Here is a 23,249-nt window from a genome sequence, read left to right on the forward strand (position 1 = left end):
GTTTTGAATGGCCAAAGGGAAAGACTTCGAATTGGTGCCCGTGTGCAGGTGGGGCAGCTGCCTGCTGCTGGGGTTCAGCAGTGGTGTGGCTCCGGTGCAACCACTGCGTGAGCCCAGCTGCCCAAGGGTGGACTCACAGCAGCGCGCTTGCTCGTGGTAGTGATTTGCAATGACACTGTGATAGCTAATGAATGCGGGAGTGCATGCAGCTTCACAAATGTTTTATTTTTTATACCACTCAAACAGAATGGATGTTCTTTCACACAGCGCTATAAATATTTTTCACATCAACCAGTCTGTCAAAAAAGGAGAAATGAAAGCTTATTACAGCTCCATGGCTACAAGTGTGTCGTGGTGGCCTTGTTCTCTAATTTGCTGTTACATCCTCTCTGTCTCTTAAGGCTTTTTTCCCCCCTATGCAAAGCAGGATTTGAACACAACAGCCACTATAAAGAGTAAGTTGTCAAATGACAGAAGGGTTGGTGTGGGCTGCTTGCACCTCTGGCTACTGATTTTCACCTCTCTTACTTCCGTGACACTAAAATACTGCCTACCAGCTTTTCTGCAAATGTCTGCTGCTGTTCAGTGACCAGAGTTCAGCGTAGATCGGTGCCTTCGTGGCTGGTTGCTCAACACAAACACCGAGCTGCTTGAAGGGGGGAAGATAAGCCAGCGTTAAATGCAAAGAAAAGCTTAGCATGAGGTTCGTTACTGTAACGCAATCAAGTACGCGATCTTTTGGAAGATGGCTGGTTGAGGTATTTTGCAGTCGAAACCGTAAAAATGGAAGTCAAGCAAGATAGCTTCGTATTGCCCAAACACCACAGAAACACTAAACTATTGGTGCCTGTTTTGTGAATTGAGCCCCAGGTGGAAAGCTTGGGGGGGTCTGGGTAACGAACTACCCCCATACAGCTCCTGCAGCTTGGCTAATGCAAGTCTCCTCTTTTTGAAACAGGGCCTACGGTTGTTATGCTCATCACTAATTAAAGACGTGACTTCTAGTTTTTAGCCGTGTTATTCAGTGAAACAATATAAATACATTCTTCAGGCAATTTGGGGTTGAAAGTGCATGTGCAGTGGTTAAAAAAAAAACATTTTAAACTATTTTTCTTTGTACTACAGTAAGGAAATACTTCAGGAAGTAGTTTCCATTTTTCATGGAACCACGCTCAATTTCGATTGCTTTGTACACCTCTTAAAAACTTGCTGAAAAATTAGAATACTTGTCTTCCAACCCCTCCCCTATGTAAGGACACACTTCCCTTATCTCACATATCTCGTTACAATTCAGCCAGGTGTCTGATGCAAGTGCAGCTGGACCCAGCCGTTTTCTCCTGTTGGCACCCAGTGAATTGCAAGCGGCTGTTGCAGTAGAGACCAGCTTTTGACGTTTTTCCTTGGCCCATCTGTGGTGTCTCCGTTCGTGTAATGCATTGCAAGGGCAGGAAGGTGGTGGAGTAAACAGGCAGATCTTACTTAGCTCATGTCCATCGACTCTGAGGTGGGTAGGGAAGCAGAATCTTTCTGAATGCTCTCAAAAAGTGACGCCATTTCAGGATTGGATCTGATCTGAGATGAAAACTCAGCCATCACTGGACTTTTCTCTACTTCAGGGATGGTCAGGAGAGCAGCTACTGCTCTCATGGCAGATCGCTTCAGTTCATCCTGCTTCTCAAACTCCTGTTTCACGGAACCAGCTTTTACCTACAAATCCAAAGTACCATTTTTAGTTGGCATTTAGAAAAGACAGTAGAGGCACAAAGAATCAGATGCCAGCAGAGACGGAGACAAGCAGGTTATTTTCTAACCAGAGGAGTGTGGGGAGTGGGCTGCTCAGAAGCAGTGAGAGAGAAGGCCAACAGCACAGGTGGCTTTGTGGCAGAACCCACCCCCAGTGTATCACACTCTCTGCCTGATCTTACCTTTGTGGAGCAAGTTGCCCGGAGAGGCTCAATCAGTCGCTCAAGCCGTTGCAGCACGGTGTTGGGACAGAGCGTGGACAGCCGAGCCAACATTATGAAAGTTAGCATCTAGACAAAGGAGGAAAAATAAAACAGGTATTGCTTCACTGCACCCTCCGATCCCCCAGGCTTAGAGCATGGATCCTCTGCTGGAGCCCGCATGGTTGTTCTCCCTGTGGTGTCATGCTGTACCCACACGGTGGTGAGTTTCTTTGCACTTGTGCAAGGGGTTTTAGCAAGAGCTTGGGTCATATTAGAAATGCACCTGCTGGCAGCCAACGTACAAGAGTTGCCCAGCTGGGTTCTGGTCCCAGGGGTGTGTGGTGCCCTGCTCTCGGGTGTCTGTAAAGGGCTGACAGCCTTTGAGAGAAATGGCAACGTTCAGCACAGGGATTGTGCCATTGCTGTACCCACGTCTAAGTGGAGGTAAGTCAGTCAAATAATAGTATTAAAAGGATGTAGCGCTTCCTATTAAGCTATGAGGCCATCAACAATGACAATGCTAAATTTTTTTTAATATAGTGTCACTGGCCACACTGAGCAAGTGGCAATCATAAGTTTAAAGGTAGAAGGAACTTGTTTTAGACTTTGGTAAATTTCCTATAAAACCAGCTACACCAGGGTTGCGTTTTCAAGGCCACCACAGTCAAACTAGAGCTAGACAATGTCAGATGAAAGGCTGCAGCAGTTGCAGAGAATAGGAAACGGCACGGCAGAGGCACTCTGTGCTGTGGTGACACATCAGCTCAGTTCAAGCCCAGGCCCCCAGAGAACGAATAACATCAGTGACATCACCACCCTCCAGCAGTTAAGGCACAGCATCTACCCGAATGTCATAGTGATCCTTCAGTCCATCCTCCACATGGTTCAGGTACTCGTAGATATCCAGTCGGTCAAGGCAGCTTTCCAGCAGTGTATACATGCATTCAAAAGCAGCTTTCCTCACGTCAAGGCCATCATCCACTGTGTGCTTGAATGGCCCCATTTCTACCTTAAACCAGAAAAAAAATACAGCTGTCACCTAACAGCAGACAAGGTGACAGCTTCATCTCAGCTTCACACGCACTGAGTCGCTGCCGTATTGCACCCAAGCTGAACTAATGACATACCTCCCGGATGAGTTCCCTTCTGACCTTCGTTTCATTATATAGGCTGGGGAGAACTGCATTTAGTAAATCTCGGATTAAAGAAGGTTTGTTGTGAGCAGCAGAATTAAACATGGCTAAAGCCACACGTCGAACATTCAGGTCTGGATCCTGAAGAGTTTTTAAGAAGTCACCTGTGGGATAAGTACACACCAGTCAGTCCTGCTGCAGTGTTTTAAAAGTATTTAAAAAGTATATCACAATGTATTTCAAGGAGCCTGGTTATGAAAGCACCTATAGTAAAATAACTCTCCGGGTGCAGTCTAACAGAGACATTAGAGATGGGTTCCCTCCCTTCATCTGGGATACAGTAAACGGAAGAAACATAACTGTCCTGCATTTGGGCATACAAACAAACTGCATGATTCTAGCTATCTCATCCTAAAGGCAAATCAGAAGCCTGGTATTCAAGGAGATTGTTTTTTGTTTTTTTCTTGCTCAGATCTCATCTGCTCAGACTTCTCTGAAACAGAAGGCCCAGTTTTATACAACAGATCTGAGATGCAGGCTCCCTAGACATAAGACCTTTTTAATGTAGGTTATATTTTACAAGATCCTTGTCATGAGATGCTTGAATCATAAGTTTAAACACAGAAGGAACTTCTGCTCCCTAAAAAACTGTCACCAATGGAACACGCCCAAGAGTAAGGTATCAGAGCACTTAAAAAGGACTCACATGGCAGTGTTGTTCTTTAATCCCAAAAGCAGAGAAACACAGATAAAAACTACTAACTGCATTAGATGAGGTTCACATAGGTGTGGAAAATCCCCAAGCTGCCAATGATGCCTAAGACATCTCATGTTCCCAGCTCACACTGCTATTTGTACTAGCCTACCTATGCAGCCTTTCAGGAGAGCATCAATAGGCTGAGGCTGGTCTGCAATTGTGAATTTGACTGCAGTTACCACTGTGCTCCGGGCGTGTGGAGAACCTGCGATGAAGATGAAAAGAAAAAACAGTGGAAGATCAAGAGACAAAATCATTGCTGTAATTTTGAAGTGCATATTCTGCTCTTGGTCACATTACACATGCATTCAAGAGATAAGAGAACAGCGGATTTGTCTTAACAACCTCCTTGTTTAAAGCCTGCCCCAGCACAACCTCCACGGGCAGTCCCTGTTCCTAACACCCTCCTGCATCCTGTGCAACCCAGTGCATCCTGCATCCTGTGCAACTCTGATCCCCCCTTGCAGAGATCCCTCTTGTTTCCTTCTTGCCTCTGCAGACTGGCTTTGCTCCCTGTTGAACCCACCAGCAGTTTACAAGAGGACTTTCCAGCAAAACAAGGCATTTCCCCACTCTCACCATTGCCCTTCCCATTACCTGATGACAGCTGTTTTTTCAACCGGGGCAGCAGCTCAGAGGGATTCACCAAAGTCAGCTTCCCCAAGCATTCAGCCACCACGTTGCGTGTCCCTTCCTCTGTGCACTCACAGTGCTTGAAAAGCAGAGCCCAAATATCTTCTACGTAAGGTTTGAGGCCATCGGCCGGGGAGGAGCTGATGACTTCTTTTAGAGAGTGCAGCAGGAGGTACTGTCTCTTGGGCTGGCTTCCAATCTCTTTCAGCATGAAGGGAAGATACTCCTTAAGATTCCCAACACTGATGTTCCCCAACGCATAGGAAGCAGCAGATTTCACCTCTTCGCTGGGGGAAGTGAATGCTTCCAGGATGACAGTTTTGAGCTCTCTCTGAGCACTGAGGTTCATGGTGCGCCCCATCTCTGCCAGTGAAAGGAAAGCTAGCACTTTAACAGCAGAGCTGGACTTGGGGTTTTTTACATCCTGGATAAACTGATTCACTATCGCTGAGGCTTCCTTTGGGCAGGCTGAGGAAAGGGCTGCCACGCACTTTGCGACTGAGTAATACGCCTGTTTGTGTAACGTCACTGATGCCCCAGCTGAACCTGAGGAGTAAATAGGTGCAGTCAGCTGCTTCATCAGCTCCGAGTAACCCATGGTGGCCGTCTTTGTCAGAACCAGGGCCTGGAAGAAGTCTATGATGGCGTTCAGCGCCCCTCCTTGGAGCAAAGGCGAGTGGACAAGCTGAAAGATTTCAGCAAGAACTGAACCGCTGATCTTAGAGATGCAGGATGGACAAACCTTAGCCAATGTAGTAAGGAACGTGATAGCCACCTGGGAAACATGCATGTCGCTCTCAGTAATTAAAGCGGGAAGCTCTGTTAGGACAGACTCTATCATGGCAGGCTTGAGGCTGTCACTGTAGTTCTTCACTAGGATGTCCAGAGCAGTCAGAGTGCTCAATTTCAAGGCACGTTGATTCTTTCTCAAGAAGGAAGCTAGAATGGGGAAACCTTCCCCTAGAATGGGTCTCAAATCTATTTTAAGTGGAGAACTAGCAATTAAGGTTAATGCTTTGACTGTTGTCAATCTGGTGATTTCATTTTTGAGCCTCTCCAGAAATATCTTCAAGGTTGGCTGGAGATCAGTGCTTAAATGGTCTCCCAGATTGTAAATGATTTGTCCCATGCAGGAGATAGCACGCTCTTTCACCTCCTGGTCAATGTCAGCTGCCTTCAGTCGCTTCAGAGTACCAGGGAAAAGGTCCTTCACGTAGGGCTTGGCATCAAAAGTGCAAGATTTGTCCAAAGGCCTGATAACTTTCACAAGTTGCTGAGTAACCAGCAGAGCTTCTGAAGTGATCTTATAAAAGGGGTCTCCAATACAGGTCACAACAGGAGGTAGCAGGCTTTTGATATGAGGATGAAATACCTCCGGCTGGTGGTTGCAAAGAAGAACATGAAGGAAAGACAGTGTATCAATCCTCATGTTGGAGGAGCTGGATTTATCGGCCAAGGAGAAAATAATACCTGTGCAGAAGAGACAAGAATGACTGCTGTCTTATTTCATCAAGTGGTTTTTATCAAACCCACTCCCCCCCTCAAAAATGGACATAATCGGAATCTGTTTTCTTTCTTTCCTTGCCCCACCCAAAAGATGGATGCCATCAAAAAGAACTACTCTCCTTGCTGTCTTTCTGCTTTCCAGGAAGTGGCAATTCAGACATAACTATTCTTTGTAGCAGTCCTGGATGGCTGCCTACGAAAACTTTAAAAAGTTAATTCGAAAAGTCATCCTGGGCTGACTCGAGAAGGGATGGTTAGTCAAGTGCAAATAAGTACCACAAAATGGCATGAAATTAAGACTGGGAAAGCCTAGTCTCAACAACAGGCACGCCAGGCAGCAGGAATGCCCCTTCATGAGTTTTTCCTCCATACTTCTGTGGGAAGTATTTTTAAAAAAAAAAAAAAGAAAGAAAAGCAGGGGCTCTTATGTTTATCTAGTTTTACAACTTCTGTTAGTATTGTTTGGAACATAACTGTGGACCATTAAAGATGGACTGCTTTTGTAGAAGGGAGGTACTTCCAAGTCCAATTTCTGTGGCACATATTTATGTTTCCCAGAAGACTTAATGAGAAACATTTACAACAATACTGCTTGCCACCCCTGAAGTCATACTTGACTCTTGGTTTGAATGTTTTTTTCCAATCTATTAATTCATAAGAGGGAGGTGCATGGATCAGGCCCAGAAAATCACAGGAGACTTTTTTTTATATTTACTATACAGTCACACCAAAGGCAAAGGCAGGACCTTAGTATTATGAGCCTTTCAGCAGTGTGGGATGCTTCATGAACCTATAGGCAGGAAAGCTCAGAGAAAAATGCGGTGGTGCAAATTAAATAATCAGTCAATACAAATAATTTTTAAAATGCCACTACATTTTGTAAGAGAAAATGTCACTCATGTCTCAGCAGGCTAACAGCGTAATTCCAGCTCGTTTCAAAGGAGGCTGGAACAGGCCCTGCTAAAAGCATCTCTTCAGGGGACTGTAGAAATGAACTTGATATTCTTATCCTGGCTTTCAGTGGTAGACAGAAGCCAGGATTGATCTGGGAGCTGTTTAGCACATCAACATGGAGCAGAACTTGATGTGTATGTCCTGATACTGAGCAGAGAGAATATACAGGAATAAAACTGCAACACACAGGCGAGGAGCATACGTGTTAGGAATGCATTGAGCCAACCCTGCTCCTTCACCCCCAGACCACAGACAAGTTTACCAGGGACTAGTGCAGGGATGTGATCTGCCAGGCAACCAGGAAGAACATTGGCCAGTTCTGTCAGGAGGCTGAAACAACCCTGTCTTGATTTGATGCTCTTTTCTTTCAGCTGCTTGTGCAAAGCCTTGACGATGTTGGGGACCTGCAGTTTGGAAAAGAAAACCAGAAAGAAACGTATCCGTCATCCCAGCTCCCAGGGCACAGAGCTATGCTACCAAAGCAGCTTGCTCAGCTGAGCCTGAGCCAGAGGCACTGACAGTAAAGCAAGAGAACTAACAGGGAGACAGCAAGAAAGAGTGCACCTGTTCACCAGAGCAGAACGGACTTGGGATAGATTACAAGACAGTGCACGTGAAGAAAAGATACATGAACAGAAGAGCTGGAAGGGACTTTATTCTTCTTTTCCATATTCTACAAACAGACTCCTAAGCAGCCCTTCCTGAAGTTGGTGTTATCCCCTAACACAGAAGCTTAAAGAAACAGAACAATATGATCAGACCAGGACACACTGCTAAAAGAGTTCAGAGTTTTATGATTCCTTCCTGGTCTGCTGTTTAAGGATCTAGTCCCATCACTATATTTAAACTTGGACACCCTGCCAGTGTTTCAGTGAAACCAAAAAACAAATCACAGGGCTGAGATGCAAGTTTATTTAAATAAAGATATTGTACATATAAGATGATTAATCAGTGATGTAATTACATTTTGGCAGGGATTTTAACCCTCCTGCTTCAAGGACTCACCAGTCAGTAGTAGTATTGGCCACGAAAAGCTGCTCTCATGGTCATGCTACTCTATAACAACATGGTTATTTCCAATGTTTCTTTTGTCTTCTTCTAAAATGGCATGCGTGGACCACAGCGTTAGCAAGGATCCTGGGCTAGGCAGAGCCCTGATCAGCATATGTGGCTAAATTACTCTGACTGTAATTACTCCAGCATATTTCTGAATTAAAGCAGTGTCTCAGAAAAATTGCTGCTACTATTGTTTATCTGATCAGCAGTGATATGCAGACAGTTGCATGCTCTCATACGCCTACCGACCAGATCCAAACCTTACTGAGCTTCTAGTGGCTTACTCTGGTACACTTCTACCATGAGGTATTCAATGAGTTTCCTGAGCAGCAGCTGGAGTAACTGTCAGGCAACAGACTGATACCTTACCCAAAGGCTAACCTGTCTCATACACAGTCTGCAAACACGTGCCAGAGGCTAGCGGAGGCGGGCAATGCAGCTTATATCTCAGTGCCCCTGCACTGGCTCAGCGCTCTCTCCCTGGGAATGGTAGGAGACAAACAGTAAACGGTCAGCCCTCAGGATTTGGTCCCCTCTGGTTGCATGCCCAAGGGCTCCTCCAGCTAGCTATGTTCTCAAGCTTAACTACTAGGCATATTAATCGGTGGCATGGTACGTACTTCTCTTCATTGCCTTCTGATTTAATCCAGCCTGCCATCTCCTCACGCACCTGGTTCTGAAGCATTGTCATGGGAACGTCATCTTTGCCAGAGGCATCTGAAGCATGCAGCCAGCTCTGGATGGGCAGTGTTTGCTTCAGCAAGGAGATATAAGCGCTGAAGATGTCAGCTTTGACATTCTCCTCCCTCTCTTTGAATCTGCTTATCAAGACCGGGGAAAGAGTTTTGTAGAAGTCCTGAAGGAGATCATGCCTGCTGCTGACAATGGCCTCCAGGCACTTTGCTGCAGACCTGCGGACCTTCCAGCTGATGTCATCATCGTCGCTGTACTCATCATCACTTTCTGGAAAGAGGACAAGGGAAAACAAGGTGCACCATTGTGAGAAAACTGGAGCTAGAGATCACTTGATCCTCAGAGCTTCCCTCTCCAGCTGACCAGACAAACAGATGCCAGTAACTCACACACATCTGGGAACACAGAATTGTCCAGAATAGCCTGTCCCTACAGATGTCATTACCAGCCAATATGACCCAGGGCTGCCTTGTCATATTGATTATTCTGTTCCAAGTAAGAGCTGATGGAGAATAAACCTTAATGTACTACCCTTACTGGCCACTTCAGCTCAGGCATCAAGGCTTTTGTTTTGAAGGGAGAATGAGGTTCCCAGATTTTAAAGCCAGAAATATGTAAATATTTGTCTTAGCAATTTCTGAATGGCACAAAACAGCATTACAATTTACTATGTTACTGGCAGAACATTTAACATATTCTTCAGGAAGCCAGCCAGGATCTTACCCCAATTAGTATGAAAGTAAACAAAAATGCCTTTCTTCCAGGGAACTTGTTCTAACTTTTGCTCTTAGCTGCCACACTATATGCATCTATAAATAGAGACATTATGAAATGTTGTCTATAGCTAACAGGCATTAAAGGTATCCCTCCTATCTGACCAAGGCTCGACATCCACCTCAAAGTAAACACGATTCAGAAAATAAGTGAAAGGTCTCTTTTGAAGACAGTATCAGATTGCCTTCACTGATGACTAAGACATTTTTAGTGGTGGACCAAGATATTTTTAATGGTGGCACTTTTAAGTGTTCAGGATTGTAGCTTTGCTTTCTTCTGCTACAAGGTAGTAAAAATAGCTACCTTATAGTAAAAATGTAATCGTGTGGCTACTATATTTGTAGGCTGAGTTAAGTTGCCCTGAAACTGTTAAATCAAAATTGCAGGCTTTCATTTAAAATAGCAGTTAAGCACATACCTCTTCCTGCAAAAAAAAGCAACCAGCCTCGCAAAGAGGGGCACAAGTGCACAAGTAGAGGCTCTGCAGCCTCTAGGTGACTGCAAAGATGAGCTGTGGCTGGCTGTTGTGCTCAGGAACAGTGTGTACATGTGGAAAACACCCTAGTAGATGGAGAGATTAGAGGAAGCAATGCAGACACCAAGAAAAAGCTGCAGCCTGACACAGCAGCATGGTTCTGACACATCCTGGCAGGGATGCTGGCTGTGACAGCCTGGAAGTACTGCTTGCTTGCCTGACCTCCCCTGCGACCAGGGAAAACAGGAGTTTGTCCAGTCTTGTAAATAAGTGAGACCACATCAAAGATTTCTGATTCCTTTTCTAACCAGAGTAAGCTACAAATGCTGGCTAGCTGCCTGGTTAAAAAAGGTAACGCTGCTTAACACCCCAGTAGATGCAGTAAGAGGGTAACTGTTTAACTGCAATTTCTAGATCTGCCCATAACATCTTTCTTTTCAAGAAATACCATTTTGTCAGGACCCCAGTAAGGAGCCATCTCTCTCACATAAGCCTAAGCCTACTAGAGCTAAACTATAAGGACAGACAGGAATTGGTGTTACAGCTGCATTCAAATGCATGGTGTCCCCACCTGAGGTTTGGACAAGCCAGAGAGCAGGCAAGAACGACAGCGTTCACGCTGTCCCTTGAAGAACAACCCATGCATATCAAGTCAGCTGCTTGGAGCAGGGGTCTGAGGTCTGCCTGGCAGGCTGCAAGCAGCACCAGCACCTTTGGGAGCACAAGGGAGTGTTTACAACAATCAGGATGGCTGAGTAGCTGCTCCTCAGGATCTCCTCAGGCGTTAAGCCCGGCTGCTTGCTGGATGTGCACTAAGAAACTCCCGCAGTCAGCAGGCACAGGAAAAACAGTGCTTCCTTGGTCTAGCTCTCCACTAAGCTAGTTCAGAATTCAAGTTTCAGTGTTTTCGCTGTTGCCTAAGGCAGGCAGAGATCTGAGGACTTTGTCAGAAAAAAGTAAAACTAACAAACTCAGAATTACTGCTGGAACTTTGCACATACAGCTATATTATTACTATTGGTAAATTAAAATAACACGTTTAAAAGAACTGACTGTCTTGAAACAGATCTGAAAAGTAATATCACAGAGGGTGAGAAAGCAGGAAGGGGAGAAATGTTAACCCTGTGTTCTGCTGAGCACAGTCATCCTCACAAGCAGGCACCTTGCTCTTCATCCTCCCCATTTTCAGTTTCCATCATCTCTTCCTCTTCCTCCTCCTCATTATCATAGTTGTAGTTTGGGTCAAAGGTGATGTACTTCAAACATAACCCCATCACATTAGGGATGTGAGGGTCAATTTCCTTTGGGCACCTATCATGACAAATAAAAATCCTAAGAGTTAATAAATTAAAGACTAAGCAATTTTAAATATCCAAATAACATAATTCATCTCAAAAGGATCCCAAAATGCTTCACAGACTATATGAACGTTTTGTTAAAACGAGTTAAACCAGAGCTGCTCCCTCCTGCTGTGCACGAAGCAAGACCACATTCCCCTGCAGAGGATGCAATGACTTCTATAAGGAAATAATTTTCATAAGTAAATCATCATAAGTAAATAAATTGCCTTCACCACCTGGTTGAATCCTCCCTTCATGGGAGAAAACCTCAGCAGCTCTGCAGGGCTCCTTTTCCAAGACAAGCAGTAAACGTTTGACCAAACAACAGGAGAGCTGCAGCTCAGAGCTCTTCTGCCTGAGCCCCTTTCCTGCCTCCCACTCCCTCCACACACCAGGAGTGAGGCAGTTCCCTCTTGCTGAGGAATCCTCCAAGGACAAGGAAAACTCCCACTCCTGCAAAACCAATACAGAAACACACTCTCACATGCTGAGGTAAAACAGCTGATAACTCAAGCCCAACTCTGTATGTAAAGAAGGGATTTCATTTGTGAACTGTCTTTCCCAACAGGAATGCATATAGGAAGGTACTCAACCCTGGATGCTGAATGTATAGATATTTACACTAGGAGGACACTGATGCACAGGATGGTGCACAGTTGTTCCTCAAGGGCACACACCTTCTCACAAAAGACTCAAAGGCCTGAAAGCAGTACTCTCTCAGCTCGTCATCTTCCACGTTACAGTACTGAACAATCAGAGGAATTATCTTCTCCAGATGTTCTCCTGGGAAAGACAAAGTAAGCAGCAGTGAAAAATCATTCCACCCTTCACTCATCCAAGCAGCTAACAGTTCAGTCATCTGCCACTTCCTTTGTGTGCCTGGCAGAGCATTCCTCCCCTGGACCTCACGGTCCAGCCTTGCAGGGATTTTAAGCAGACGACCCCTGCTCCCTGTCTTCAGCCCCTTGCTGGCATTTCAGTCATGGAAAGAGCTGTGATTAGAAATCTTCTAGGACCTAATCTCAGCTCTGGCAGATCTTTTAGACAAGTAATACAATACGCTGCCCTCCATTTCTCCTCTCATTTAAAATGGGGTGAATCCACTGACCTAATTCACAGAGGTGTTAATTCAGACCAGGGAAGCACTGCAAGACCTTGAGATGAAATCACTACAGAAGGGCAGCCAGAGGGTTACTCTGCTGTCACCTCCCTTCCAAGCGGAGATCAGAGAGCGAGGCCAGGACCACAGAGGGACAAAAGCACAAGCCACTAACACATTAGGAATAGAGTGAGCACACTTCTTTTACCACTAAAAGGAGCTGCTCTAAAATGCATGCACGTTTCCCAGCATCATTTCAAGCTACTCATCCTACCTACACGGTGTCCAGCCTGCCTACTGATGCCAGCAACACACTGAATGTACGTCCTGGTAGTAGAAGTAGACTCATTCTTCTTCAGCTCGGCAAGCAGATGCTCTGTGAGCTCTGAGAAGATGTTTCCGCTGCAGGTCAAGACAAGATGACCCAAGGCAATGATGGCCCTTTTACGTACTGCCAGCCTGGGGCTTGTCAGCTGGGGAAGGAGGCAGTTCAGAATGGAGGAATGGAAAGAGTAGAGTGTTCCCCCTAGTCTGCAACCAACAGCACAAGACAGAAGTTGAAAGTCAAAGCCTCAGAGAAAAAGCCCTCTTGCCAGCAAAAAATGTAAAAATCCTTCAGCTATGAAGACTTCATGCATGTTGTGGGGATAGAGAGGAAAAGGGTGGGTTTGGCATTTTGATCTGAACACTGACTTGTTCTGTATAATGCAGGGAGAGGTTATTTGTCTCCATCATGGAGGAGTTTGATTTTGATGGTGTCCTTCTGGATGACCTGGGGTTTGTCAATAATTTCCTGCATGTGGCTGACATATGACACTGTCACTCTGACTTATGTAACAAGAGAAAGAGGCAGCCAGGAAAAAAATGCATGTATGATCAGATCACAGGGCTAAAATAAACTTCCCTGCCTTGCCCTCTCCCTCCCTATATTTGTTTGAACTGAGCCTCTGTGGGATCCATCACCAACGTTACTGCTATTCCCAAGCACAGAAGGGCTCAGCATGTCATCTCTCATCTCTGCCGGGGAATCTGCTCTGCTGAGATACTCCCCAGCGGCCGCCAACCCAAATCCTTTATTTTTAAGTCCTCGTAGTAGGATTAGGGAAATACAGAAATCAAAAGCAAAAACATACATGCAGCCCCCTGCTGTACACAGCTGCCACAAGGAAATCCTTTGGTACCTGCTCAGCATATCTGACAGGATGTCAAGAGCCTCCAGCTGCACAGATACATCCTCCTGTTTGCCAATGGCTCCTGTCAGCTGGGCTGTGATCTTTTTGCACACATTTGCTGTCATAGTGGAACCTGCAAAAGAGAGATTTTTCCCCACTGTCAGTTAAAAAGAAGTCTTTTTACTGCTAAGAACCATTTAATCCCTCCTATGTTGAAAAAAAAAAGAAATCACCACTGGGAGACGTAACCAGAATAGCAGTCAACTAGCTTTTGTTTGAGATGGTGGATACACACTGCAAACAGTGAAGTATCTCCCTCTGCGGTATGATGCATGAACTATTTGGAAGAAGCTTCCCTTCTTGGAGAGTGTCTTTTGGCCTAAAATGGCCTCACAGGTCCATGCAATGCAGGGAGCAGAGATGGGTGGGAAGGTTCTGGCATGTTTTTTTCCCTGTTTTTAACTTGAAAATGTTCAGTTTCATCACATTGAGGTTTTTTCCATAGGAAAAGCAGTCTTGACAGAAACTGCTTCAGCTCCATTATGAAATTTAAGGGTAGAACTAGATAAATCTGTCGCAAAATAACCCAGGTTAAAATCTGTCGCAAAATATCTGTTGCAAAATATGTCGCAAAATATCTGTCACAAAATATCTGTCGCAGTTAAAATCTGTCGCAATATAACCCAGGTTAAAAAACGTGTTGAGATTACAACCACTGTCTAGAGTCTCAATCTCCTACAGCCCAGATCAATGTCTAGATACAAGTTTAGTCTTCATGCTGGGGTGTGCCTGTCCCAACACTGATTTTTGTTGTGGTTTTTTTCCCAGTTGGTTCAGTGCAAAGCATAAGCAGCTTCAAATTTCACAAAACTTTCAAAGGAAGGGACAATTGTTTCCCACGCCATTCTGAACAGCCTCTGTGATGCAACAGAGACAAAGCAGAAGTGGAACATCCTTGGAGCATCATTAACTGCTGTAAAACACTGAGAAAAGAGCCTGCCTCAAGCACACGCTGTTTCTTGGACTATTATTTCAAACCTTCCCTTTCCTCCAGACAACACCACAGCAACAGCAACCACACGGAGCGGGGCTTAGGGTGAAGAAAGCACAGGGGGAGATGTCCAACCTCTCCATTTTGCAGCAAACCCACACTGCTTTTGCTGCCTTCTACCCACACAGTGTCAATCCCAACCCTTACGGAGATGACTTATCTGTTGCTACCCTAAAACAGTTTCAGTTCACGTGATGTATGTTAAATAAAGAATTCTGAAAGGATAGCTCACAAGAGCTTAACGTTTTGCCAAAATTGACAGAGGAGTTCAGCAAGTATTTGCATACTAATTCTAGTTCTCCTTCCAACCTAAAATCCAGCAGCCTGGCAGCACTGCCATAGCCACCTGCCATGAAGGAACAACAGATACATGACATGGCTGCAGAGGAAACTTAAATCTCTGGGAGCTTCAGGTATATCCTGAATAGCTGCTGCACTTTTGGGACACATAGTTCCAAATGCAGGAGAAGCAGCCAGGGTAGCTGTGGCAGTCGGAAGACTCAGTCCAGCTGGGCTGCGGACAGGAGGTGGTGCAGTGCTGATGCTGCTGAGATCGTAGAGAGCAGTGGCATTGCTGATGTGGAGACCAATGGCCCTGCAAGACTGCCTGGACAGCAATATCTTGATGCACACTGAATGCTTTAGGATTGCTGTAAACAAAAATTGATTTCTCCAAGAACTCAGATGCAGTTTCAGACTTAGGCATCCTCATGGTGACCAGCTCAAGTTTTAATTTCATCCCATCTTTAATCACATTGGTGTCTCAACTTCTACTATCTCTTCTCCTTATTTCATTACTTGTCCTCTAGCAGGTGAATGAGGAATCCCATTGCCTCAGTGTGACAAACAGGGACAGACATTTTACCTGTAGAAGCTGGTGGCAGCTCGGAGATTACTGTTTTCAGTCCAATGCTGGAGATATCCCGCAGCTGTTCCTTGTCAGATAACATGTTTGTACACAGCGTATCCACAATGGTTTCCACCTGGTACTCCTTCACTTTGCCAACCAGCGGGCCCAGACTGTGGGAGGAGAAGCCAGTCAGAATGAAGAGGAAGAGGGATGCTTTCCACCATCAAAAGGGATGCTCAGGCTCACTCCTCCTTAAAGGCAGCTCAGCCCCAAGTGCAAATATTACCAAAACATCAGTATCCAGTACCGATACCCTGCAGCATGTCCTGTCCCTAGGTTTACATACCCTGCATTGTTGCCTCAGTTAACTCTGTATCAGACTTCAGTGAATTTTAGACCAGATTTGTAGGAGGACATTTCACATCAACTACTGGAAACATGAGGCTAGTTAATATCTTACTGGAAGGAGCAGCTCAGAAATTATGACACAATGAATTTGAACCAAAGCAACCATGTTACATAGAGTAATGGTAAAATCTACAGTCAAGTTTTGGAAAAAAAACCAAAACCAAACCAACCATCAAAAACTGACTGTCAGGAGGAAATGCCAAATGGATTTGCACAAACAATTAGCTACTTATTGTCCTCTGCCGTGTGTATGAAAACCTCCACCTGAGCCAAGGCTCAGAATTACAACAGAGGGAAGACCCCTCCCTTTCCCCTGCACTTTTAAAAAATTATTATTATTAGAAGAACTTTCTGTTAATAACCTATGTTTCCTGCTGGTAAGTTTGTATTCAAAATTGTGCATAGAGTGTTTTTCAGCATTTGTTTGCAACTATTTATTTTTGCATCTTTACAAGGTAACTTGTGTAGTATTAACTGTATTTCAGCAAGTCACATTATAGCTTTCCTTCCCTAATGGGCTGCACTTAACTCTTTGAATTAAGCTAATGAATTTAGAATGCATTTGTTTCCCATGAATATTCTGTTTCCCATACTAAGAAATTGCTGTTTCACAGACAGCAAATCTGGTTGCTAGAATTTTCATGAGAAGCAAACACAGATCAGTGGAAACACCATACTGCATAGCAAACCCCATCTTCTTGTTTTAGTGAACTTCCACAGAAAATACTTTGCGCCCAATTTCAATCCTAACAACACATCACTCTTCTACAGGTTGAGTGAGCTTGCCCACGGCCCTGTGACCCACCCGTGGCAGAGATACATGCCCAAGCCCCCGTGGTTATGCCACCCCTCCTCTCCCACTGAATGGTCTGCCCAGATGAAGAACTGGGGCCCTAGCTTGCACATTAACACCACTAGGTGATTCTTCATGCACAAATCTAGAAATGACTTTGGAAGGATTTGGGCTTGAACAGAGATTTCTGACAGATGCTATAGGTATTTTTCTATTTCCCGTGAGTCGATACCAACTTGCAGAGAAGCTACTTGCTGTAGCAGTGATGTGGCTGCGCTCCAATTTCTGTGCCAGGTACATAATGTTAGTCACTGCTTCCTTGTTCCCTTTCTTGTGGGGCTAGTCAAAACTGAATTATTTGAACTGAATAATATAGATCTTTTCCTCTGGGTTCAAAAAACATATGAGAATTTAACAGCTCCCTGTGATTCATGTGCAGCACAACCATTTTTCTAAACAGGGTTCTAGAGTTTTAAAAGTACCATCATGCTGCTGTTCCAGAGCAAAAATGTATTTAAACAACCAGTTCCTGAACGTTTCATGGTTCTTTTTTCCCCTCTCTTCCCCTTCACATAGCCAAGTGAAAATAGAAAATAGAGTGAAGGAAAGGATTAATCTGCCTCTTTGGAGTTTTGTTCTTTCTTTTTTTTTATACGTTATACAGAAAAGAAGGACTAAAGGTTTTGGCTCTGTATGCTGCATAATACTAGGGCATAGCCACTGATCCCTGGGGACTATCACCAATGCGGCTTTGAGCCATACGGCTCAAAAGGAAAGGCTACCTGTTGCCTATAGAGTACAAAAAGAGACAGAGACACATGTAGGGCTTTCAACATACCCTTCTTTCACTGCAGCTTACACACAGGAGAGGTTCTGCTCCCGACAGTGAGTGGTAAAAGCCCCTGACTTCAGTGGGAGCTGAACAGGACTGTCAAAACATCGGCCTTGATTATTTACATTTTCTGAAGAGTTTGTATGAGAAGACATGGTGCTAGCACTCTACAATGTTTATTGCTGGACACAGTTTATAAAATCCTTGTACAAAAATGCATTTTCCATCTTCTTTTTCTCTCTTCCTTTTGGCATAGCTCTAGCAATGCAAACTGTATGGAACACCTATGCACAGGTAGCTGTCTCCCTGCTGGCACACCACAATTACCCCAACAGCATGCTTAACAAACACTGTACGCGCAGTGTTTCCCAGAGTACACAAAGCAAACTCACACGCAGCCTGTTCTGTATAAGACCATTCCTAAATTCAACAATCAGGACAGTAATAGCTGTTTAGAGTCTGAGTAGCTACTCTGAAATACAAGAATTAGAAAAGAAATACTAAATAGTATGACTTTGTGCAAGTCCAAGCAGAGTTCAATCTCACACCTCAACATGCAGAAAAGAACTGATGGTTATCCCTATTTTACAGGGACACTGAGGCACAGAGAAGCTAAGGAACTCATCTAAAATGAAAAAAAAAATCACAGAACCAGAAACACGGCAAGTTTTTATATGAATTTCAAAACTGTGAGTTTTTTGGGTGTGAAGTGTGATTTCAGCATTCCTCTGAAGAAATAAGATCATAGTTTTAGATGATAAAATCAACTGCAAGACCTCTCAGTAGTTTCCTAACTTACTCCTCAATCCTGATGCGGGCTGCACAGATCCACACTTGGGCCTAATCCGACTGCCAGTGTCCTTCAAACCATCACATTTCTCCTTCTTAGAGATCCTTGCCACCTGGCTGGGAATAACTGCCTGGACATTAACTGTTGTAAGTACCTCCTTAAGTATGAAAAAGAAATACTACCGGTTCCATTTTGAGGCCTTCTCATTATCACATTCTGGATGAATTAGAGATTGTAATGAGTATGGACTTATTGCTAATGCAACCATAGATAAACAGGCAAAGAAATTTGTATTCTGTTCAGTGCCCAACTGTTTTGCTTTCAAAAACAGAATAAACAAACCCAAAACAGGCAGAGACAGGAACAGGGCTAGAAGAAGTCAGGACAGTGGGAATCAGAAAGGGCCAAAGGTCACAGGGAAAGTACAGGGATACAAGCAATATATGGTTAAAAAGAAGGGAATATGAGTAAGATCCACAGTAGGAAAAAATACAGGAACCCAAAGTTGTCTTTAAATGGCCCACCTTTCTGGAGCCCTGTGTGTGAACTGACCCATTCAATTTCATTTCTAGAATGAACACTCCCATTTAGACATGTTGGGAGAAAGAGACAGGAAAGAACATGTCAGCAGTAGGATCATTTCATCAGATGATTCAGTAATAAAGCAACCTTCTGCCTTTTTCATTTGGATTTAAAAAATATTGGAACGGTCAAAGGCAAAGCAACAGCACAGGCTACACTTGGAGTCAAAGCAGGGAAAAAAACCCAAGCGCATTATAAACTTTAATGAAAATGCCCTTGAAGAGTAGGATTTGGACCTGAAATTCAAATGCCATTTTTGAAGGGCTATACATGTTTAGTACCATCTCTATCAAAGACAGGACCACTGGGAAATTCAGCACTGGATTTCAAAGCCTGACAAAGGAGAGGAACTTGATGACTGAAATTTTAAACTGGGCTTCTCTCTGAAGAAATAAAATCTTAGGCATGCTACTTTTAATACGGTAAGATTCATAATATAAACCAAACACTGAACTACTTCCAAAATCACCTACTGCTTCTACAAAGATATCTGTATGCTCACCCTTTCTGAATATCAACACAGAAAGAAACTGCTGTGCCCAGCATGAGAGGGAAAGCCCCTACAAAGGGAGGTTTGAGTAAGGTGCCAATGCTGCAGGGCCAGGCGCCCCTCTAATGCACTCTCTGCAGTCTGTGACAGCTTTATTATTGCCAAGGAATATCGTAATTACTGCTGAGGCTCTTACCACTTGACAGCAAGGTTCTGTACTTCCCCATTTTTGTCCTCCAGCAATTTCAAAAGCATTTTCACAACTTTTTTCTCACTGTCTTCATCTAGTTTTATTGAATCTTTCTGCAGTTCCATCATCAGGTCATTGGTGGCCATAAACCTGAAAGAACATATAGCAAAAGTGGATTGGCCAATGTACAGACACAAATGTATTTCCTTTGCATCACTTTGGACAATAAAACTTGACAATTAGCACTTGTATGAAAACACACTTTCAAAGACTAACTTACAACCCTTTACACTGTCCTGAAAAATAAGGTACAAAGAATTCCTACTGTCTTACAAGTGGAAAACTCAGGTAGAGGTAGCTGGTGAAAAGGGTTTAGCCAAGGAATCTGTGAAAATTAGAAATATACGTTCTCTCCTCTCCTTAAAATACATAACAGGGATGGGATAAATTAAAATTCTAAAAGTGGCACCCAGCTTTTTATGCTTTTTAATGTATTTTTTCTCAGTGACTAAATCAAGATGGTTAACTGTGCTAGACAAAATCATGGTGGGATTTTTCACCAATTGCCAGGCCTAGGAAAACCAGTCTAAGATCTAAGAATGCACCTGGCTGTGTTCTTTCTGGCTTATTTAGCACTGATAGTATGATCCCACACATGGAGAAAGCGATCAAGCTATCAAGCTCAAAAATGAAAAATAAAGTCATGACTCCATGCAAACTCTACCTTAGAAGTTCCCTAGGCTATATGTAGATTGCTATTGTGCAGCCCAGCCAGAATTTGTTCATACCCTTCTGCTCCTGGGAGCCTTCACTAATCCAAACAGTTGTGTCATCCACATGCTCATTCTCTTTCCTTGCTTAACTCCCTCTCAAAGTTTTGGGGGTTTTGTTTTCTGTTCTAGAGAAAAGATACTAAACACCTTGCTACACCGAGGCACTGCTGGTGATGGATGCAACGTTGTCAACAGTGTGCAAGGCTTTTTTATCACTTGGGTACAAAACAAATCACAGACGCTGCACTTGTGCCGCAGCTTCCACTGCTGAAAAGATCTCTACAAAAGCTACTTTTTTCCAGGAGATGTGCAATCTTGACCACTCCAGTTCCTACTTCTGATTCTCTGGTGTCCCTTTATTAAGAAGCACTTGTCTGCTCTTCGATCCTTATTGACTGTCCAATTAATTATACTCACATTTGCTTAACAATGTAAGATAATATTTGGCATGAAGGAACATTTCCGATTCTACTTTTTTCTCCCATGAGCAAAACCAAGCAAGTATTTATCATTCCAGCTTAGAAGGAAAAACAAACTCCCAGCTGACTGTTAGGCAATACAGTTTTCTAACAGGGACAATGTCAAAATGGATATTGAGAAGTTCTGGAAAGTATCTGTTTTCCTGGGAGCAGGAAACGTAAAAGGTGCTAATATAGAAGTCTGAGGTTCTGAGAAATATAAGTGTGGTTATCGTATATTAGTTCCTTTCTAATGTTAGCTCCAGCACAGGGATGGACGTCTAAAAGGAACCACAGAGAAGCTCTTCCCTCTCATTTACCAAATGACACCTCCATTTTAAATTAGGCTCTGATGTAATTCATTCAGCATGTAAGAGATCTCATGTACCAGGGCAACATTTGTGTCTTCAATCTGCAAGCCTGCTCTTGAGTAGCAACCAGGTACATCTGGAACGAGGGACTGCTGTGGTGTTATATAGCCAGCCTGAAATCCAAAATGAGAAAAACAGAGGGACTCTGACCTATAATGTTAACAATATGCAATCTGTTTTTGATTCTGCAAGAGCAATTAAGCTGCACTTGCAGTTCAATGTCTGCATAGAACAAGCATGACCAATTATGGCCACAGGCTGAGCAGAGTCTGCCACGGCAACACATCCAGCTTTTGACTCGCTACCTGCTGCTGTCCTGCCCACAGGACCTCCGAAACTGGCATACTGATCCATTTATGAGAGGGAAACATGTGAAACCTGGTCCTATAACTGGTCGTGCAACTGAAGACAGACAACGGGCTCACGTTTGACTGTGTGCTGGGAGGAAATGGCCCTGGAATATCTCTACATGACACATGACCTGTGTTGGGCACATCTTGTTTGGAGTATTAACCGCAAATTCTTTGAACAAACTGTTTGTTCACTGATTTCTTTAAAAAGTACCTATTTTAACATCAGAAAAACATCAGCAGCTTCTGCAAGGATCAACCTACTTTTAGGATATTACTAACCCCTCTCTTCTAAAAGACCTCAAAATATCATTTGGCACAAACATGACCTTCCAGGTTGATGCTGAGAGAACGATATGCTCATGGGTGAAATCTTTCATACTCATTAGTTTTAAGAATTTTTTATAGGGCACCTTAAATATCAAGCCACCAGCCCCAACCCTAAAAAGATGTCAGTTTTTTCTGCTGACATAAACAAAGAGAATAAAAGAATCTTAGTCCTGTTAGGGAGGCATATTTTCCCATTGCACAGAAACAGTTCTTAAAGCAATCTGAGCACAGCCGATACCTGCAGCGTCCATCACCTGGGTGACACGGCTGCTCAGACTGGTGCCTCTCAGCCGTTTTAACGCACTGATGATCTAACCTTCTAGCAGAAAAACAAACTAAGAAGTATTTCAGCATTTTTGCTACGATGTTCTTCATTTGCAAAACAAAAAAGAATTTAAAGTCTAGCTGTTAAGACTTTTATTCCCCCCTTCCACGTTGCTTGCTCGTTCACTTCCATTATGCAGCAATCCAGGCAAGGGAAGGGAAGGTTGCTGGTTTCTCTACATTACCCCCTCTGCCAGAAGAACATAGTCGGCTTGAAATATTGCAAATAGACCTGATTAATTCCTCTGGTGTAGAAACACCCTGCACACCTGCAGTTGGATTTTACTCGCCAGCAGGGTCGGGGGCACCGTGCCTGCTCCTGACGCAGAGGGTCCCCCCCGTGCAAGGGGGATCCCGTGGGAAGGGACACGCACCCCCCCAGTGGGAAGCCCCCCGCCCGTGCAGCCCCCCCAAGGCCCCAGGGCGCCGTCCCCGGCTGGCTGCCGCCCGCATGGCCAGGCCCGGCCCGTGCCGGGGGCGGCGGGCCCCGCACCTGAAGTCCTTGTCCGTGGAGGTCATCTTCTCCAGCAGGCTGGAGATGTGGTACGAGACGCTGGCCATCGCGGCGGCGCCGGGGCTGCGCGGGAAGATGGCGGCGGGCGCAGGGGCCGGGGTCTCGCCGCCGCCCGCTCCCCTCAGGGCCGCCGCCGGCCGGGCGCCCCCCCGAGGCGGCGGGCTGGGACCGGGGGCGGCGGCCTCGAAGGGCCCCGCGGCCGGGAGCGGAGCGGGGCGGGGTGGCCCCTGCCGGCGGGGCCAGCGGCAGCCCGGAGCCCTACGGGCGGCGACGGCGCCAGCTTGTTTCCCGTGCTCGGCCGGTGCCTCTCCCCGCTGCCGCGGGCTGCCCCGCTGCACAAGGCTCGGCCCGCCCCACGGCCGCCCGGCCCGGCGGAGGGCTGCACGCCGGCAGGCGGGGCAGGGCAGCCCCCTGCGCTTGGCCCTGGCCCCGCGGGGAGGTGCCGGGCCCCCTGCACTGCGGGAGCGCCTCGGCGCTCGGGGACAGCTCAGGGATCACACACGGAGAAGGATCGGGACGGCCACAAGTGCTGGTCCGGGCGCCCCGGGCGGGAGCGGGCCGCCAGGAGGCCTGTGGCACAGCCGGCGTTGGGCCGCCTCCCGCCA

General features: G+C 45.2%; 1 protein-coding gene across 3 annotated transcripts; it reads right to left on the minus strand.

Moving 5' to 3' along the window:
* Positions 1 to 83: 83 nt before the first annotated feature.
* LOC140658122 (cullin-associated NEDD8-dissociated protein 1-like) lies at positions 84 to 23,221 on the minus strand. Of its 3 annotated transcripts, XM_072876120.1 has the most exons (16): positions 22,624 to 22,800; positions 21,144 to 21,239; positions 19,531 to 19,674; positions 15,455 to 15,609; positions 13,500 to 13,671; positions 12,641 to 12,897; positions 11,945 to 12,050; positions 11,090 to 11,238; positions 8,656 to 8,948; positions 7,192 to 7,333; positions 4,434 to 5,939; positions 3,946 to 4,041; positions 3,074 to 3,243; positions 2,791 to 2,955; positions 1,926 to 2,033; positions 84 to 1,707 (listed from the first exon to the last, which is right to left on the minus strand). In XM_072876120.1, exons 2-16 carry the CDS (start codon positions 21,200 to 21,202, stop codon positions 1,480 to 1,482), a joined length of 3,750 nt encoding a protein of 1,249 aa, XP_072732221.1. In that variant the 5' UTR covers positions 21,203 to 21,239; positions 22,624 to 22,800; the 3' UTR covers positions 84 to 1,479. The 3 variants fall into 3 exon arrangements, with proteins under 3 accessions (XP_072732221.1, XP_072732220.1, XP_072732222.1); XM_072876119.1 differs by lacking the exon at positions 21,144 to 21,239 and having other exon boundaries at positions 22,624 to 23,221; XM_072876121.1 differs by lacking the exon at positions 21,144 to 21,239 and having other exon boundaries at positions 13,548 to 13,671; positions 22,624 to 23,216.
* Positions 23,222 to 23,249: the final 28 nt, after the last annotated feature.

This window comes from Ciconia boyciana, chromosome 11 (assembly GCF_034638445.1).
Source record: "Ciconia boyciana chromosome 11, ASM3463844v1, whole genome shotgun sequence".
Taxonomy (NCBI): domain Eukaryota; kingdom Metazoa; phylum Chordata; class Aves; order Ciconiiformes; family Ciconiidae; genus Ciconia; species Ciconia boyciana.